We start from the raw sequence: 19,487 nt of genomic DNA, 5'->3' as shown, positions 1-19,487 counted from the left end.
TTGCCAGACAAAATAAAAAAAGGGAGGTCATATATTCATCTGTTTTAGTACTTCTTTGTTTCTTTTTCTTCCACACCTGATGATGTTACTCATTTTAGGCAACACCTGTTAATTTGAGATGTCATATGATCAAACTTTAATTTGCATTCTCCTTGATCATCTAATTTTAAATATTGTCACCTAACTTGCACAATATGGGCAGCAAGAAGCCAAAATTAGAGTTTACCGTCATTTTACAAAACCTCTACAAGAAAACTTGTATCTCCCGGGCCCGGGGTCTGGAAGACTCCTAGCACTTCCAACTGCAGCTTGAAACACACCAGGGGGCTTTCTTTAACACAATTTCAGCCAAAACCTGGAACTGAAGCATCAAACCGAAAACATAAGGTAAGCTTTGTAGGATAAAACACGGCATGAGCAATAGAGGATGAAAGGTCACAAATGTCTCTGCACCTTTCAGTATCATGGAGAAAGTGGATTCTGTTCCCTGGTTTTTGCCAACTTTGCTTGTATAAGTCTGTCCAAGATGGGGGGCTCTAATGGAGTTGGGTCAAGACAACGCTCCGCAGTTGCAACAACCACCTATCAGCAAAAGAATCCACAGAAATTAGGTCTACCAAATTTCAAAGACTTTAAAAGCAAGTTCTAAAATTTGAGATATAGAACCATTTCAAAAGAGCTTGAAGTTTAAATGTTCAGCATGTAGACCAGATACTTTTCTTATACCTCATCCAGTAAAAAGTCAATGGCAGCTTCATCTTCAGCCATTTCCTTTAAAGGAGTCCTCATAAACTGAATGTCCAACTGAACTTGCTGGAATCCACTTCGACTAAAAGTTTGGAGTCTGACAAATTCTTGCAAGCTTTTAAGACCAAGTTTTACCACTGTTGTTAAAACTGAACCCTGCAATTCGCAAGCACCTTTAGTTCACACTCCTGTACCAGTATCAGTACTGAATCCAACAACAACTACCAAATTACCTGTGTAAACTCCACTTTTGTAAAAATTTCAACTTTTTGCTTGAACAACTTTGCTAGATGGGTTTCCAGTAGCTGGCTCCTTGCCCTTTGTGTATTTGACCGACTCAATTTCTCCTCACGTAATGGATTACTCCGTGATGAGGTAGTGCTCCCAGTGCTGTCAGCCCTACGATGTCTGCGGAGGCCTTCAGGTAAAATCTGCTTAACCTCTCTCCCTATTCCTTCCAACTAGCACATTAGACAAGGAGATAAGTTATGAAATGAAATTTCCTAATGGGAAGTACATAGTTTCACCTCAAGTTTACTTTTATTTCATCGCAGAGAATACAATGGGGGAGAGGACACAAACACGTACTTACCTCGTGAAGAAATAAATCAACAAACATGCTAACTTCTCGTGGTTCCTTGTGCTGCGAAAATGTCAAATTTAATGAGCAAACTAAAGTATACAATGATAGGCACCATTATTCATTTCTTTATAGTCCGGTACTAATGCCAGCATCTTCCCTCCCCATTAGTGGAATAGTGCCAAACGGAAAACATACCTTGACCCAAACTGTTGCTGTAAACTTCCTCTTTTGGAGAACTGATATCCTTTGAGTTGTCATTTTTATGTACTGAAAAGAAGCAGATCAAAACATTATTTAACCAAATGTTTGTATAACTAATATATCAGACATCTAATTTAATCATAGTAGCTCAGCTAATATTGAACAACCTAACAAATTTAGAAATCAGACAAGTTTTTAATTCATACAAGGTGCAGAAACTTTTCACCAGCTGATCGGAATATCCGACAGATCTCCCCAGGAACAAAGGCTGGTCCATATTCATAGCGTCTGACACCACCACCAGAAAAGGAAGCACCTATTTCCTGAAATGAGAAGATGAAACTTCAACACAGGACCCTAGAATATGGAAAAATATACAACTACAGTACTGACACTTTTTAAATACAAAATGCGTAATTGTAAAGTAATCTACTTGCCTCAGTGATTCTTGGGATGGCATTCTGTTCTATGAAAAGCGAAATTTGGGCCAGCACAAGGACAAGCCCTGCCAGAACTTTGTCATCTAGTATTCCCTCTGTCAAACCCTGATCTTGACTGGCTAAACTATGCCTGCCTGATAGCAAGAGGAAGTGACCATCAAGTGCCCTGAAGAATTCCTGAAACCCTTCTTGGACCCAATCAATAATTAAGTCTCTCAGTTTAACTAGCAGTCCCAAATCATCATCCAGAAGTTGACGGAAGTCCTGAAATTAGAATGACAGAATGATCAAATTACACACGTTCCACAAGACAGGTATACAAGCGTGGATTAGAATGACACACATCTGAAAAACTACCTACATCATCTGTGACGTGAGGCACATGTACGAGATAGATGAACTTAAATTCCACATGCATAACTAAATTGGTAGCAGACCGAGAAACTGCATACATCTCAGATATTACCACTTACCAGTAAGACATTCATGCTGCCTTGGAGAACTGCCTTTTTTCCGCCCTCGAGAGCAACTTGTAAGGAATTATCTTCTCCGCTATTTTTTTGTCTAATTTGGACCTTTTTTAGAGCATCTGAAATGTTTAACATTTTCAACTCAAGAACTTTTCTTTGGACTTAAAAAGTTCAAACAATTTCAACTAAAGACCTTCGAGTTGTCAGGATGAGAGATAGAGAGAGAGATGGAGAGAGAATGAGAGAGAGAGAGAGTTAATGAGTAGAGATCAAATAATATTGCAAATCATTCCCAATCTATCAAGCTCTTCTTTTTTATGAATTTTGTGACTATAAATAATATTATTCTATTTGTAACTTGATATGTACCAAAGTTCTGAAAAAGGAGATGGTAGTTGAGCATCTTACAGAACAAAATGTCTGGTAATAGGATAAATGACTAAAATAAAGAATTTACTAGACTCCAATTTGTTAAACAATAGTTTAGAAGAAGAATAAGATTAAAAGGTATAAATACTCAATTAACATATGAATACCTGATATCTCACTTTGGAGATGAGAAAATTTATTGGCAACATAGAATTTGACAGAAACTTGGGCAGCCTGCAACAGTACAGATTAAACTTTCTACTTAAACCATTCTTTAACATTCAAATTCGCCTCCCCTATTGTAAATAGTAGGAAGAACTTTATGCAAATACTATTATAAAAATAAAATTTGAAAATGATATTTAAGAAGACCTCAAAAGAATAATCAGTTAGAGCAGCCTCATGTAGCACATCTTCCAACAGAAGTACATCTTTCCATATAATTCCTGCACCAAGACAAGCTTTTGGTTAAGCATTTCATGACAAATGCTACAATAAAAGTGAATGCATTCTCATTGGAGACTTCTAAGTTACAACCAGACAACGCCGATAAACTTTTGACTATTCACTCTTCAAAAAAGTGGTTGGAGATTTAAGAGGAGTAAGCACAGTTCATGAATGGTAATTCCAGAGACAACGGGGCAAAAGTAGATATAAAGATAAGAAGAAGGCTGAATAGTTAATTTTAAAGTTCCCATTGCTTTAAGGAAAAGGAAGACTAATTTCAAAAATGTTGTCAAAGCACAGAGACAATACTTACGAATTACAGCTAGTAGATCTGCTGACCAAACTTGTTGCTTTATGTAGTGCTCAGTGGTTTCAAAGTGCCTATGGAAACAAAAAGAAATTACGACAGTACTTATGAATTACAGCTAGTAGATCTGCCAACCAAACTTGTTGCTTTATGTAGTGCTCAGTGGTTTCAAAGTGCCTATGGAAACAAAAAGAAATTACGTTCCATGAGTGAGTATAAATATTCAATTATAGAACATGTGCTCCTTACCTGGTAACCAAGTCTTGTGCAAGTTTGCTTAGTTGGTTATCTGAATCAGGAAATATTGCTCGATAAGCACGAATAGCCTCCGCAAACTCACGAACAGAGACCTAAATTTAGTTGAATGATGGTAGCTGTTCAGTTGTGCAATTTTAATGTAGGGGATGAAGTATGCAACAGTCAGCAGTAATCACAAAACACATCAAACAGCTCAATGCACTGAAGTTGCATAGCAGCATTTAGTACAACTATGTATGGAAACATCAACTTCAAGACTTGACTAATAGTTCTGCTCAGGATCTTTGAAGCTTTAAAGTAGTCTCCGGAAAGTGCAACTTTAAGGTAGGGGAAAGAGTATGCAACATGAGTAGGGAGTAATCACAAAGCGCATCAAACAGAAACCTCAATGCATTTTGAAGTTGCATAGCAGCATTTAGTACAACTATGTATGGAACCATCGACTTCAAGATTTAACTAATATCTGCTAAGGACCTTTGAAGGCTTAAAGTAGTCTCCGGAAACCAGGCAAAAAAATTCTTTTACGATATATGTTCCAGCAGTAAACTTCTTCAGTTAAAAGTTCAAACTAAGATATGAACACAGATGTGACAGAACCAACCAGTCATTTTGGATAGTCTCCAGAGAAGTAGCCAACTACATTGCCAATATCATTTTTGTTCATCTGATGCCAACAGCCAACTTAAAAATTAAATTATAAATTGAAAAAAGGAAAACAGACTATCACAATGGTGCGTGTTAATTGAAGATTTGTGTTCGATGCTCGTAGGGAGCTTTTATAGGTTCCTTTTAGGTTTAAGTCGTTACACACTATTTGCCAAAGATAAGAAAACAAAACTGGTTATGAACCCAAATACTCACCTCATGAGCAGTGGCAGGAGTTGAATCAGTAGAAGGGTGATTTGAATCAACTGAAGCATTACCAACCTCTTCAATGTTAAGCTGCAGGTCGGCAACAGACTGTTCCAACTTCTCAAGCAGTTTCACCTTTAAGCTATCAACCTGCCAACACATATGCAATCTGTCATTAAATGCATCAAATATCAGGAAAACATTGGCAATGTATTCGAATTTTCTTTGGACTAAAATTACTTACTCAGTTATAATGTAAGAGAAAAATGATAACTCGATTTTTCAAAGTTCTAGCAGATTCACTTTATTTTATTTTGTAAACGAAAAAGTTGTATTGATCAGAATAAAAGTGGAAAAGACATCCACAACAGAGAACAACAGCAAAACCAAAAAAGCTACACAGCCCTTACTATTAACAGCACATGTACTTGGAGCCAGAAATAGTTAAACAGGGGAGAATAATCTGAATGGACGAACTTAAGCAAACAAATAAAACTAAAAAAAAAAGGTAGCAGTACAAACTGGGAAATCCAGTCGCTTGAGAAGCACAGCAGCCTCAGCTCTTGCTTGGATGGATTCAGAATCTGAGAAAAGCTTTCCCTGCAAAGAACAATCAGGCACTTGGTGAGATAATTTCCTGACAAGTAGACACAGTTGCAGTCACCAATTTATTCAGCACAAAAATTGAAATTTTAGACATTGACTGTATGCCAATGTAGCTAGATGTCTAAAACTGTCCTCAGTACAGAATAGTGCTAAGTCAGATCTGTTGAACGTCAATCCTTTGATAAACTTTACCCTAGACTAGTACTCTATAAGGCCCAAAAATACAGGCAAGGTTGACAACTGATATCTTTGCCAGCAGTGAACACATATCCCTTAATTCATAAACTTTTCTCATTCTCCTAAGCAAGAAGACATCGGTCAAAAATACAGCAAGGCCACATAGTCAAAGAGGTTCTTTCAGGGCGTCCCAAGACGAATCTTACTGGAATACTACAATTATCCAAAAGAAAATGCAACCCACGTAATGCTTCCACTTCTCTTCCCCTTGTTACTGATGCGGTAAAGAAGCTCCCAAGCCTCCTATCATGGTGATTCCTACCACTGGGAAGAGAGGACAGGACAATTAGCTGCAGCTTTTTTAGCTTTAAAGGCCAGCTTTGGAGCAGCCAGAGGCCTTTCAAAAACATATCAACTGCATAGGATAGCACCTGAATGTTATATCGCGCATGGAGGATGTTGTATATATCTCACTCCCAAAGCTAATCCCATATCCAATGTAATACTCAACTGCTTCAGTGAATTTTCCAATAGACTACTCAACTCATACTACATTGTATAGACCACATTCCAAATGCACATCCAGGTCTACATTTGAGCATCTAGACACATAAACTGCATAAATATATTAAGGAACCATCCACGTGTCCAACTAAGCAGCACCATTTTATCAAGAACCCATGAAAAGAAACGGATAAATGGAAGCTTTAACTTACCACACAATATTTTATGACAAACAAGACATCTATTAAAGGAAAGGAAAAAAGGAGTAGAAAAGAGGATGAAAAGGAAACATGTCCAGGGAAGACAAAGACATCAATCATCAGGACATTTCATATCGGAATTCTTAAATGCATGAAACAAGAAAATAAATAACTAATACCTAATGCTTCCTGGATAGGCATAAAGCAAGAGAAAAACCAGCAATTTTAGTATCAAGGGAAAGAAAGATAAAAACCTGCAAATTCTTTATAATTATGGCCACAACTTCTTCAGATGCTCGCTTACAATCCTGAAACGAGGAGTCACCATATGCCTAATAGTAGAGTCCCACCAAAAAAGAAAGATTTCAGAAAGCAAATAAAATTCTAAGAGATCCGACATTCAAATGATAATAGCAGAGAGTTACTTTAAAAATTGGCATTGCACCAGTATAGAACTTGACTGCATCAGCATATGCTTCTGATTTGATACACTTTGTGAGTCTAGCAGGTAGATCATATATGAACTGCACTTCCACATAAAAGACATATGTTTAACTCCCACAAAGACAGACACTAAATGGCAAACAAAGCATCATACAATCACATATAATCCTCCAGACCTGAAGCTTACGAAGAAGATTGCGGGTACGATGCAATTTCTCTATACGTTCTCTCCTTTCAAAAAGAGAAGTGTTGACACTATCACTTCTAGATTGCACAGACAATATCTGCAACAATTCCCCAGGTAAAAGTAACCTATGTTAAACTCATTTGTTCATACTTCTTTGAAATGAAAAGGATAATGCATACCTTCTCAAGCAGCTGCTCCATGTTTGCCTCCATGCCCACGATATTACTTTTCATCCTGTTAGGAAATAAACACATTGCACAAACGTCCTTATGAAAAATGTCAAAAACTGGTCACCCTAACCAACACCACTGATAAAAAATAGTCCCATATTCACTGAAATGAACTGCGCACACAAAATTTCATAATAGATTTTATACACAAATAGATAAACAACAAATGATGTTGTATATTGTCCATCGTGTAAAAAGAACTTAAGGACATACTGTTTAATTGTATCGGTTGCGCTGATAAACTTGTTGTAGTTCTCATAAACTAACATCTGTAAGTCGGTGTCAAGATTCTTGATCTCAGCAGCCATTTCAACATGCTTCTGTAGAAGCCCTTCCAAGTTTGACTTATGAACCTGCAAATTGATACATAACAATTTTAAACTCCTACACCGTCTTCAACAACACAATCGACTAACTAATAAGAGATCCCTCAAACCATTACTCATAAACATCTCATTTCTCTACTCCTGATATCTTATCTCTGCACACACTATGGCTATCTCCATTCAAAACTGAACTTAACAATCTATCGACAAAACCAGTCTTAATCCTCCACATATGCGAAATCTAGAAGAAGAGTAAGAGGGAGAAGCTTACGAGAAGATTCATGTACTGATCGGGATCGAAGGAGGTGGAGTTGATGGCGTCGAGAGTGACGTTTTTGGAAGACGAATTGGAGTTTGGGGACGACATTGAAGGATCTGGAGAGTAGAAGCTCGATAGCAGATCCCGCATTCTCTTCGCCTTGTCGTCCAGAGGCACATCCTCCCCCTCCATTCTTCTTCTTCTTCTCGCTTCGAGAACACTAGTTCTTTCAGAGAGAGAGTTTGGTGCCTTCGATTTTATTTCAGCCAAGATTTGGAGAAACGTCGACGGTGAAGGACTGGACCGGAGGTTTTCCAATTACCTGATAAATCCTGTTCAAAAAAATAATGCCAAACGACGTCGCACGCTCGCTTTTTTGTAGCTATTTGGGTTTAATAAATGTTTGTAAACCGTGCTCTAGCTATTTCCGGTGATCTTTCTCCGGACTTGTCAAAAAATAAAAACAAAAATGAGATAATATTTGGTTACGTAATTATTATTTTTTAATAAGGTTATTCTTGCAATAGAGTGTGTGTGTTAATTTTAATCTTATTTTTTATAACGTTTTCAGTGACTTTATCAATTTACAAATTCAATAGGTATCTTTATCACTCTTAGTTACGTTTTCAGTGATCTATGTCTGATATCAACTTTGATGAACAATAATAGATCTCGAGCGCCCATCGTCACCCCTCCCCATACCTACCATCAAGGGACAACGACGTTGCAGCAAGGTTGTCAAACTCGATTGTCGCCACACAACCAGCCTCCTTCGTCTGTCACTCACCCTATCCTCGTGCATCTGTCACCATAAACCGACATCCAATTCACTTAGACCCACTCTGCCCCATCCTCTGATCATACGACAATAATTTGTATGTCTGCACTTGATGCACGTTGACGAGGCCATAAGCCTACACCGTGGCACAACCAGACGAGAAAGAGAGAGGACGACAACAAAAGGTTCTAAACCAAGAGAGATGCTTGAGATATAAAGTTAGTCGATCTTATCCGAGTGCATATTAGTATTTTTGTTAATGCAATATTTATGTCGTGTGTTAAAAACAAGATATGAGAAAATCTACGTATCTAATATTCAGTATTTACACTATTATATCTCTAGTTGGAATCGTTTTAATATAGAAATCTTTTTGATTGCTACTCGAACCCTAATTTTGAGATTGTGCTCCTATGTTTTGGTCCGATTATATTTCGATCTTAATGAGGTATATGGTGTAAGAATAATATCTTATAGTATGAAAATTTAATTAAGAAACAGAAAATAGTTAGGAAATATGAGTAAGGAATAGAAAACATATATTACACTATTACAGTGAGTTGGAATAGGTCCCATTCAAATTCTTACGTGCTTTGTTTTCAAGATGGAAAATTGAACCACAAATTCTACCTCCATTTGAGAGAAATTTACATTACATTTGGAGATGGTTTTCTTTTCTTCAATTCGAGCTGGCCTAATATCAAGTTTCCATTAATTGGCACCTAAAATTGTACGAACCCTTTGAATGTAGCAAGAAACGTGCAAAAAAATCAAAAATAAAGCCAGACAGACAAGATTTGACCTGGGCTTGCAAGTAAAAATGGAAAAAAGAGCAAAAGGAAAGAGGTAAGAAGCTTCCCCAATAATATTCCTCGTTTATGCCAATTAATTACACAATAGCTGTACATGATTACGCCAACCATGACACCAAAGAAAAATGTGCCTCTTTTTTCTTTATTATTATCCACACCCAACTTGGGACCCTCCCTCCCCTATTTTTTCTCTATAAAACCAACCCTCCATCCCCATTGTTAACCTTCCCTTATTCTTCTTTGCTTTTCACATAGCCTCCCTCTGTTTCTCCGCCTCAGCTTTCAGACAAAGTTGCTCTAGTTGCCTTGTCTTTCTCTCCCTCCAGAGATCTCTCTCTGTTTGTTTGTTTTCGGGGTTTGTTGAAATTTCATTTCGATTTTTTCTGATTTTGGGGATCTGGGATTTCTAGGGGTTCTTTGTAACGTAAGCCCAATGTGTTCAGAAGCCTTTCTATGACACTCATGCGTCGAATTCGCTTGTTCCACTCTTTCTCCGTCGCCTTCCTGTACTGGTTCTACGTTTTCTCATGAACTAATCCACCCAGATTCCTCATTTCAATTTCTCAATTTTCGAAAACCCCCAATTTGAAACCCTAATTTTTTCAATTTCTTAATTTATTGAACCGATTCTTCCTGAGATGTCTTCGGTTCAGCGCCAATCGAGCTCCGGCTCCGACGGATGCGTGGTGGACGACAAGAAGAGGAAGAAGATGGAGTCCAACCGCGAATCGGCGCGGCGATCAAGGATGAAGAAGCAGAAGCACGTGGAGGAGCTGACGGTGGAGATCACCCGGCTCCAGATCTCCAACAACCAGCTCCGGCAGAGCATCGACGCCAAGGATAAGGCCTACAGCGAGTTGGAGGCCTGGAACAATGTCATGAGGGCTCAGGAGAAGGAGCTCACGGATCGGCTGCGCTACTTGGAGTCGATTGAGCAGACATTTGTGGAGTTCAGCGGCGGATTCGATGAGAACATGAATGGCATGGCTGAGATGCATGACACAATGCTCAATCCGTGGCAGATTCCTTACTCTACTCAGCCCATCACGGCTTCCTCTGCCGATATGTTTCTCGATTGGCCATAAAATCAATTGGATTAGTCCTCTGATTTGTTACTGTTATATCGAATCCGTTTTTGTTTTCAGGTCTGTGTTAGTCTATGTCTTGGGTGTCTATAGTGGTTAGCTTGTTTCATGTAATCAGTATCATCATCATTTCTGTGTATCCAAATGTGTGTTTAGTTATCTCAAGTCTTGTATTATTACCTGATCAATGTAGCATACAATTTGGTTTCTGATTAGTATTGTGTTGTTTTGACTGTAAGGTCTTGGTCTGAATGGTAGAAGGAACCGATGTTATGTGGCTATCCATTTTTGATCCTGTGAGATAAGGATGATCACAACATACAGTCCCTTTGGACTCGGCCTCTGTTCAATTTGAATGTGATCTATTGAATTAAGGATCCAATTTGGCACCAAAAACACATGCCTTCGTCTCCATTTTCCAGTCCAAATATTATGGTCGATGGTGATTGGCACAGTTAACTTGTAAGCATACGATGGTTGTCTGAATTGCCACGGAACTTCGATCCCCTTGACGCGTAGTGACCCTCACGACTCATTAGCTAAAAACGTCGTCACTTACAAACTGACCAAATCAACTGCTTGTAGATTGACCAAGTTAACATGTTCTGGGTATTTAGAGCAAAATTACCCGGCCACATTCGGTTAAATCAAACTACCATAAATAACGAGGTTTGAAAAATCTTAGGCCCTACTAGAACGGAGGGCTGGCTTGGAGCGCCTGCCTAGACTGTCTTGTTTTAGAACACTGATAAAACAAGGCCTACAACATGGCTGAGATGCATGACACAATGCTCAATCCGTGGCAGATTCCTTACTCCACTCAGCCGATCACCGCTTCTTCTGCTGTTAAGTTTCTTGATTGGCCATAAAATCAATTGCATAAGAGCATCTTCAGCAATGTTAGCCATTTTTAAGTTAAATTTTAGTCAAATTAGCTAAAATGTCATTTTGGCTAGCCACTTTAGAAATGCGGCTGCATCAATGCTCTCTATTTTAGCTAGTATTACATCAACATTATTCTTCAAATAAAGATTAAATAGTTTAAATATATTTATATATCACGTAAAATATCTTACAAAAAATGTATTAAATTATAGCTAGTCTCATCTGAGTCAATATAGCTAGCGAGATTAGGGGTGTCTTCGGTTCGGTTTTCACCTAAAACCGGAAACCAAACTGAATAAAAAATTCGGTTCGGTTTGGCATTTTTTGAGACCTTGAACCAGAAACCAAACCAAATCGTGGTTCAGTTGGTTTCGGTTTTTCTTCTTCTTTTTTAAAATAATTTTTCTTAAAATTTGTGTGCTTTTGGCTTAGTAAAAAATTATTGTATTTTAGGTCCTTTTTTTTCTTCTATTACTTGTTTTTATAAGCACATATAATATATCAATAAAATTTTTGACAATGATTCTTCAACAAACCAACAATTTATAAACCAAATAGATACTTTGAAAGTTTAATACTTAATAATTTCAAAATTATTGGGAATTGACCACACTAACACACCATGAAACCATAATTTTAAAACTTCTAAGTTCATCTTGAACACAAAATATAGACTTCATAGTTTAAAATCCATCCAAATAAATTCTGAATTTTAAAGTTTAAAAATCATAAATTTGAATAAAGAATAGAAAAATAAATTAAATATTATAGTTTATCATCTAAAACTCGCAAGAATAAAGTCTTCAACTTTAGAGGTAACATATCACTCTCTAGACTTCGCATACACGACATCTTAAACATTTCTATATGTACATAAAACGAAAATAAAAAGCAAAATATTAGAAGGACAAACATATAATTATATAGAACATAAGACCTAAAATCATATCGTTCAAATCAAATATTTCATACGAAAATAAAGACAAAAAACGATGTCGTTTTAGAGAGATTCGGTTCGGTTTTTCAAGGGCCGAAACTAAAAACCAAACCAAACTAATTTGGTTCGGCTCATTTTTTCTTAATTCGGTTTGGTTTATTCGGTTTGGCTGTTTCCGGTTTCGGTTTGGTTTTCAGCTCGGTTTTTTTCGGTTTTCAGTTTCAAAATTCCACTCCTAAGCGATATAGCTAAAAGTCATAAAAACTAAACTTTAGCCAGTCTGCTAGAGCTCTGAAAATATCAAAAAAATAAAAAACTAAATACGCTCTCTAAAATAGCTAAAAGCTAAAATAAAGTCTGTTAAAGTTGCTCTTAGTCCCTCTAATTCGTTATTGTGATATCGAATCCATTTTTGTTTTCGGGTCTGTGTTAGTCTATGTGTTTTGGGTGCCTATAGTTATTAGCTTGTTTCATGTAATCAGTATCATCATTTCTGTGTATCCAAATATGTGTTTAGTTAAGTCTTGTATTGTTACCTGGTCAATGTAACATACAATTTGGTTTCCGATTAGGGTACTGTGTTGTTTTGACCGTAAGGTTTTGGTCTTAATGGTAGAAGGAACCGATGTTATGTGGCTATCCATTTTTGATTCGTGAGACAAGGATCACAACATACAGACCATCTGGACTCGGCCTCGGATTCATCCGTTCAATTTCAATTTATATGTGATATATTGAACTAAGGATCCAATTTGGCACGAAAAACACATGCCTTCATCTCCAGTTTCCATATATTATATGATCGGCATTGTTTACTTATAAAGGCATCTCCAACTATTGGTTTATAACCCAAATTTAAATTCAAATTTTAGGCCAACCAAACCTAAAAATATTCATATGAGTTTTGCATCTTTAACCCATGAAGTTAAGACACGAACCTATTTTGATTTTTATATCATTGTTTAATTTTAAATTGAGTAAAACCCAAACATATTTTAATCATTAATTATTTTATATTAATAAACTATGACACTAGCTCACACCCACTCACTCATTAATTATAAGTTTTGGTCATATTTGGTTGAGTCAAAATATGACACAATTTAGGTAAATCTTATTTTAGTTCAACTTAGATAATGGGTTAAAGATTAAATTTTACAAAACTCTAATTTATTATAGGTTTTAGAACAAGAGTCAGAGGATAAGCATACGATGTCTGCCTGAGATGCCACGAAACTTCGATCCCCTTGACGCGTAGTGACCTCCACGACTCACTAGCTAAAAACGTCGTCACTGCAAACTCGACCAAATCAACTACTCTGTAGATTGACCAAGTTAACATATTCTTGGTATTTCGAGCAAAATTACCCGGCCAGAACACATTGGGTTAAATCAAACTACTATTTAATTCGAAAACTCGTTAGGTCTTACTAAAACGGAGGGCTGGCTTGGAGTGTCTGGACGGCTTGTTTTAGAACACTGAATTATATAGTCAGTGCAAAAAGATAACTACGGAATTTTTATGACTGGCGCTGCGAATTATATTTGCTTGCCACACAGATTCAGATAGTTTAGTCACAAAATTTCTAAATTTCGAGAATCTAAGCAGCCATTAAATAAAAGAATTAAGATTCAAGATAAGAAAAGCTTCTCTATAATAATCAGAAGCTAATAAAGTAATAATCCACCATTATATGCTACTGTATCAACATCATCATCATGTTTAACAAACAAGCAAAGTCTGATCACGCATGCAACAGCTTCGATTTAGTTTTCTTCAACATAAAAACGAAACAAAGTAGGTACTACGAAATCTAAAACATGACACACAACGTTGGAGAAGCTCCTCAGTTGTCGTAAGTACGGCACTCGTCGGTTTCAGGGTTGTCGTTGCAGTAAGTCTCCAAGGGGTCCTTGTTCTTCTCGTTGTCACGCTTGTGGCTCGCCGCCGCGCTCAGCTCCTCAACCTCATCCCACGCCGCCACGCACTCCCCGCTGGCCGGGTCCTCCGAGCACGCCTGCTCAGCCTCCTTGATGCTCTCCCGCACCTTATCCGATAGTTTATCCGGAGCAGCTGCCACCGGTCGGATCATCCTCATCCGACCCGAACCCACTTGCCCGAACGAGTACCCGAAGCTCACCCCAGCTGGCTTTATCACCTTGGGTGTCTCTGCCGCCCTGGCAAAGACTCCAGGGGTCGAGAGGCTGCTCACTCCTGCTACACTTGCCATTTTTCTCTCTTTCCTTTCAAGTTTTCAGCTTTCAAGGAAAAATGGGAAGATAGAATGGCGTAGTGATAAGGGAGCTAGCATGAGGGTTTAATTGGTGCTGCCATGGTTTTACGATCGCACACTTCTTATCAAATTTCAGCCAATCAGTCTCCTCCACGTCGGAAATGCTTAAGATATTTTGTGTTTCTTTTTAGACGTGAACAAATTAAAGTTTGTTAGGAATATTTTCGTCGTTTTACTACGAGAAGCCAAGGGGGTGATGCCTCAGCAGCTCAGCTTGATGTTTTAGACATTTTCATTTCAGTGGTACCAAAATATTGAGATGGCGTGTGTTGTTAAGCATCATGAACATGATTGCCATTTGGAAAGCCTTGTAAACCAGTTAAACCCTTTGAAGCTGAAAGTCGTAGATAGAATGCCAACTAAATCCGATCGACCACATGTTAGAATTGTTTATACACCGTAAGATATTAGCAAGAATTTAGAGGAAGACATGATTTCGGTTCTTATCTGACGATTTTAAGAAGCAAAAAATGATCACTTCCACAACTAATTTAAATACAGAAATTAGACGAAACCAAGCGTGGAGGCGTGTTTGCCCAGCTGTTTCTGCAGGACTACTCACTGTAGAATCAAGGGGGATGGACCTGGCAATGGGCATTGACCCCTTAAAAACAGCCAAATGATTTTGCATTCACTCAAAAGACAGGTGATTTGCCTTTGTTATGATCTAATGAACTTTAACACACGACACGAAACTAATATAATGTAAATCAATCAAATATTACTAAAACCCACAGGCCATGTGTTTGTGAGGAGGAAATGAAAGCTAAAAATGTAGTCCAGCTTGACTCATAAAATCTATGGAAACCAAGCTCCATTTAACATCCACATACAAGGCATGTCTCATATTTCCCAAGAAATTCGAGGTGCAAGGAATACAATGGCATCACGATTAACTAACAGTTTGTGAATATATTCACTATCCAGTGAGATTTACATACTACTCAAACATATATGGAAACATCAGGAATCCCAAGCACCATGAGATGAGAATTTACTTATTAACCCCAGATGATGGTTTCGTCAACAACTCAAGTGATTTTATTAAGTGATCCACAGCAACTGACACATCATCAAATGCCAATGCTCCAACTGCAAACCTGGCTGCCTTATGCGCCTCTGCTATTTTCTCTGGTGATGGCATGTAGCTACTATCATAATGGTAAGTCTTTGATGGGGCAACAGGAGCAGGTCCTGAAACAGTCCCATTTCTGTGGCTCGCCTGGTGTTGGGCCGCTGATGGGTAGTTAGTTGTTGAAGGAGCTGACGGGGAAGAGTAGGAAGGATCAGTGCCCTGATAATACGAGGGATACTGGGACGAGACTGCTGGAATGTTGCTTTCTGTAAAACTTGGATAGGATTGGAAATTACTTAAATTAGGATAGGTGTAATTAGTAGTATCATGAGGAGGAGGATAGTCATGCGGCGAAAGCTGTTGGGGATCATGTGGGTAGGGGGGTTGCTGGTGGTATGGCTGAGGATAATCAGAAGTGTTTGGTCTATTTGTTGGAGGAGGTAGATGGATATCATGAGAGGGAGGAGGAGGTAGATGGAAATCATGGGAAGGAGGAGGTGGATGGACATCATGGGAAGGAGGAGGTGAATGGACATCATGGGAAGGAGGTGGTCGATGGATATCATGGGAAGGAGGTGGTGGAAGGCCATCATGGGAAGGGTAGCCAGCACTAGGGAAAGATTGAGATGATGGTAGAACGTCAGCAGAATGCTGGTCGTTAAATCTATCAGGGAACTGAGGTGATGATTGAAAGCTAGCAGAACGCTGGAAATTGACTTTATCATGATATTGAGAAGGTGTAATATTTGTAGGATGCTGCTTGTTGACTTCATCATAAAACTGGGATGAAGAATCGGACTGTGGCCCAGGACTGGTAGCTGCAGTTTCACTTGGCCCAAGATCCTGCAAGGATAGACATATAAAAGAGTTGAAGATCATATTAAGTTAGAAATAAAGTAACTTTTCTTCACTTAGCAACTTCAGTTTAGTACCAAACATGTGTACAGGCAAGCAAAGCTGAAATTCTTTAACCATATACTCTTAATTCCATACGACAAGGGCTCAGTTGTGGAAAACGGATTCATATGCTACTTATGTTATGCCTAGAAGTAATAAATTTGGAAACATGGCTGGAATTTTATCACTTTGTTCTCTCGATAATGAAAAGTTAACAAGGCTCAAAGAAAACTAGTGTAAAGTTTAGAACCATACATATGAATCACTAGTTGTCCGCGAGGGAACTGAAAGATCATCATCACCAGCAGGGGGGCCAGCTTGAGGCTTCCTTCCTTCTTTCACAGCCTTCCTTATGTCTGCTGCTTTCCATGCTGCATACTTCTGTTTCTGCTCAAGCTGTAAAATAGTATAAAAAGGTGAACTACTACCCAAAAGAAAACAAGGGTATTGCAAATTATTCACAGCATAATCCTCTAACTTTGACTGAAAAAAATATATAAAGTTCAAGTGGCAAAGAAAAACATAAAACTCACATCAGGCTGAAGCACACCAAACTGGTTAATAATCTCAAAGAAAATGCTTGCAGCATAGAATGTTTTTGCAGTATTCCTGTAAGATAGTTCCGTATCAGATAATGATCAACTTAATGATCAACTTCCAAATAAAAATGTAAAACATTGCGAACAAGTATGAAATTGGAGCCCAATAGAACGACTGAGATGATAATGAATGTTCACATAAGGGCATGAAAACTCAACACAATTTTCAAAGAATATGCATAAATGGATGGGAAAATGAACTCACAAATCTGCTCGACCAGCACGATCCTGCTTGTCTGCCTTCCCGAAAACATTCAAGGCAAACCCCTCAAGATACAGATTGTCTTCAGGCCCCAGCTCCAGCGACTTCTTATCCTGCAGATCAAAAGTGTCGGCACACACTAAAAAACGATAGGGCATAGAAATCTATTAAGTTTATCAACAATTCATTCCCCAGTTTATCATTAAATCACTTTGCAGAAAACCAACTCTTCAGGTTCATGACGTATAGGTCACAATCCTATCCGCAGTCATGGGAAACTTACAACGCCTATAATAACCTTTGCATTTGTGGAACTTTAACTAACCACTTCTCCTCCCTATACAGTTATCCTAAACCCCTCCACTGATGAACTTCCAATACAATGGTATAACCTACTACTAGATCATTAAATGGTATATATCCCCCACATTGCCTAAAAAAAAACAGTAGTCTTGTTTCGAAAAACACCAAACCCTAAATCACAGGCACATAAACATCTTATTGAAATTAAGTAACCAGTAATCTGCTGACAGTTACAGAGAGCTGAGTATTCATAATATTTGAACCAAAAATCAGGTAATGGTGCAAAGCTAAAGTTCTTTCTTCTTATTAAAACAAACCAAATAGATTAACCCAGTTGAGATTAAACTCAAAAATGGTAAAGAGAAGTGGTTCAGAGAAAAGAAGAGACCTTTTCGAGCTGCTTCATCAGCGAAATCAGGAGGGAGTTGGTGGTCTTGGTGCGCTCGTTCTGAGGAATCTTGAGCCCTCGCTCCATTGCGTATAATCGACCTGATTTCAATACAAACACAAATCCAATTCAATCAAATCCTGGGAGAAATTAGGGTTTTAGAGCTCATAAAAATTGGATCTTTGGGCTTACAGTAATAAGCGACGAGAGGCTCGTGTTTCTGCAACTCATCGGCTCGTTGGAGGTACGGTAAGAGCAGCTTCGCGGGTTCGTTATCGCTCGCCATCTTCTGTTTTTTTGTTTGATCGGAGAGAGAGACGATTTGGGCAAGGCAAAGCTTAGTGGAGAAGGCAGAGAGAGTCTGGAATTCTGAAATTCTAGAATGGGGTCCTAGTCATCTTTGACGATCATTAAACGACGTCGTTGGTCATAAGAGCAGGGTTTTTACTTTTTACGAGGATTTCTTACGAGTTGCCGCATGTACCTTACGGTGTGCCCCTAGTTGCACAATTTTATCTAAAAAGTGATATTTAGACACTCTCAGTTAGAATACACACGGTAACATACTCTTTACAATAAAAGTATTAACACGTCTATATTTTTTCTCTCTACGACACATATTTTTAATAGTTTCACAGTTTAAGTGTGTCAAGATGTTTGAATTGTTATTAAGGCCTTACGGGTTATCTGACAATTACTTTTGATGATGTAGTTCTTTTGGTCTGATTTCGATAATGTAACTAGATTTGTACTTTCTTTAGAAAAGAAAATGCATTAAAGAGAATGTCCTCTAGGAATCTTGGACAACAACATAATACAAGCAAAGGAAGTACAAAGGTGAGTACTTGGTAAAACCATGTACAATTTTGCATACAAGCTTGACGTCGCTAAAGGCACATATAGAAGTGTATGATCAAACAAATTGGCCATGTAGAGAATATCTTGGAAAAATGTGGAAATTCGCCAAGAGATATGATATTTAGACGAACAATTTGGATGAGAAGAAATAAATACCTCTTGCACTTGAAGTTGGTGCAAATAGAGACGTTGAGCCCAAATTGAACCTGTCTTTTAACCTATTGAAGAACCATAGTGTTGTTGGTATATATACCGCAAGCATAAGCAACGACCTTATAGGCTGTCTTCCGGTAGACCGACATCTGGGCTACCTCGTCATGGTGAAAGATCATTGGTACCACATTGGGAAGGTGCTCTCCCAAGCTCCACAAGAAGGCATCATAAGAAGATATGTGTGTAGTTAGTCCCACATCGGAAACATAATATGTGAGGGAACCTTCCTTGGCTATAAAAGGAAGGCTTCTCATATGTAGAAATGATGATGATGATGGATGGATCCCTACTCACTCTATCTTGGAGAGTTCTTGTAACACCAAGGGCCTATTGGCCATAATAGTTGATTTGTAAGTGGACGTAGCCATGTCCTCCGATGGTATGGTGAACCACTATATGTCCTTATCTCTTGCTCATGATCGTCTATTGTTCGTACATAGCCTCCGGGATTATGCAGAAACATTTGACGCCGTCAGTGGGAATCATTACAAAAAGTCACGTTGCTCCACCTAAGAGGAATTCCACCCTAGAGGCATTCCACCCGAGAGGCATTC

At 38.3% G+C, this 19,487-nt stretch overlaps 4 protein-coding genes across 4 annotated transcripts; 1 reads left to right on the top strand and 3 right to left on the bottom strand.

The window, feature by feature from the left end:
- Nucleotides 1–13: 13 nt before the first annotated feature.
- LOC101299302 (vacuolar protein sorting-associated protein 51 homolog) lies at nt 14–7,891 on the bottom strand. Its single transcript, XM_004300405.1, has 21 exons — nt 7,620–7,891; nt 7,236–7,375; nt 6,972–7,026; nt 6,782–6,889; nt 6,587–6,685; nt 6,416–6,493; nt 5,197–5,274; nt 4,684–4,824; nt 3,814–3,914; nt 3,571–3,638; nt 3,183–3,256; nt 2,978–3,044; nt 2,445–2,560; nt 1,969–2,235; nt 1,738–1,854; nt 1,526–1,597; nt 1,340–1,390; nt 981–1,208; nt 727–903; nt 454–582; nt 14–361 (listed from the first exon to the last, which is right to left on the bottom strand). The coding sequence occupies exons 1-20, from the start codon at nt 7,797–7,799 to the stop codon at nt 463–465; spliced, it is 2,337 nt and encodes a 778-aa protein (XP_004300453.1). The 5' UTR covers nt 7,800–7,891; the 3' UTR covers nt 14–361; nt 454–462.
- Nucleotides 7,892–9,422: 1,531 nt separating this feature from the next.
- LOC101299007 (ocs element-binding factor 1-like) lies at nt 9,423–10,496 on the top strand. The gene has a single exon (XM_004300404.1). The coding sequence runs from the start codon at nt 9,836–9,838 to the stop codon at nt 10,280–10,282; it is 447 nt and encodes a 148-aa protein (XP_004300452.1). The 5' UTR covers nt 9,423–9,835; the 3' UTR covers nt 10,283–10,496.
- A 3,350-nt stretch (nt 10,497–13,846) lies between these two features.
- LOC101298715 (calvin cycle protein CP12-2, chloroplastic-like) lies at nt 13,847–14,396 on the bottom strand. The gene has a single exon (XM_004300403.1). It carries the CDS (start codon nt 14,333–14,335, stop codon nt 13,952–13,954), a length of 384 nt encoding a protein of 127 aa, XP_004300451.1. The 5' UTR covers nt 14,336–14,396; the 3' UTR covers nt 13,847–13,951.
- A 764-nt stretch (nt 14,397–15,160) lies between these two features.
- Nucleotides 15,161–18,205, bottom strand: LOC101298428. The gene is made up of 6 exons (XM_004300402.1): nt 18,055–18,205; nt 17,863–17,963; nt 17,175–17,284; nt 16,904–16,979; nt 16,626–16,766; nt 15,161–16,316 (listed from the first exon to the last, which is right to left on the bottom strand). Exons 1-6 carry the CDS (start codon nt 18,146–18,148, stop codon nt 15,393–15,395), a joined length of 1,446 nt encoding a protein of 481 aa, XP_004300450.1. The 5' UTR covers nt 18,149–18,205; the 3' UTR covers nt 15,161–15,392.
- Between the last annotated feature and the right edge of the window lie 1,282 nt (nt 18,206–19,487).

Source organism: Fragaria vesca, linkage group LG5 (assembly GCF_000184155.1).
Source record: "Fragaria vesca subsp. vesca linkage group LG5, FraVesHawaii_1.0, whole genome shotgun sequence".
Lineage (NCBI taxonomy): Eukaryota > Viridiplantae > Streptophyta > Magnoliopsida > Rosales > Rosaceae > Fragaria > Fragaria vesca.
Note: the sequence above shows the minus strand (reverse complement) of the source record. Positions and strands in the feature narration are given on the sequence as shown.

Bases quoted from the DNA above. Each gene is read 5' to 3' on its own strand.
- LOC101299302 (XM_004300405.1), bottom strand. From the start codon at position 7,799: ATGGAGGGGGAGGATGTGCCTCTGGACGACAAGGCGAAGAGAATGCGG. The intron at 7,027-7,235 runs GTATGTCCTTAA...ATTTCCTAACAG, and splicing joins GCAACCGATACAATTAAACA to GATGAAAAGTAATATCGTGG. The intron at 2,561-2,977 runs GTATTCATATGT...TAAACATTTCAG, and splicing joins TCTCCAAAGTGAGATATCAG to ATGCTCTAAAAAAGGTCCAA.
- LOC101299007 (XM_004300404.1), top strand. From the start codon at position 9,836: ATGTCTTCGGTTCAGCGCCAATCGAGCTCCGGCTCCGACGGATGCGTG.
- LOC101298715 (XM_004300403.1), bottom strand. From the start codon at position 14,335: ATGGCAAGTGTAGCAGGAGTGAGCAGCCTCTCGACCCCTGGAGTCTTT.
- LOC101298428 (XM_004300402.1), bottom strand. From the start codon at position 18,148: ATGGCGAGCGATAACGAACCCGCGAAGCTGCTCTTACCGTACCTCCAA. The intron at 17,285-17,862 runs GTCTCTTCTTTT...TTTGATCTGCAG, and splicing joins TGATGAAGCAGCTCGAAAAG to GATAAGAAGTCGCTGGAGCT. The intron at 16,767-16,903 runs GTGAGTTTTATG...ACTATTTTACAG, and splicing joins TTGGTGTGCTTCAGCCTGAT to CTTGAGCAGAAACAGAAGTA.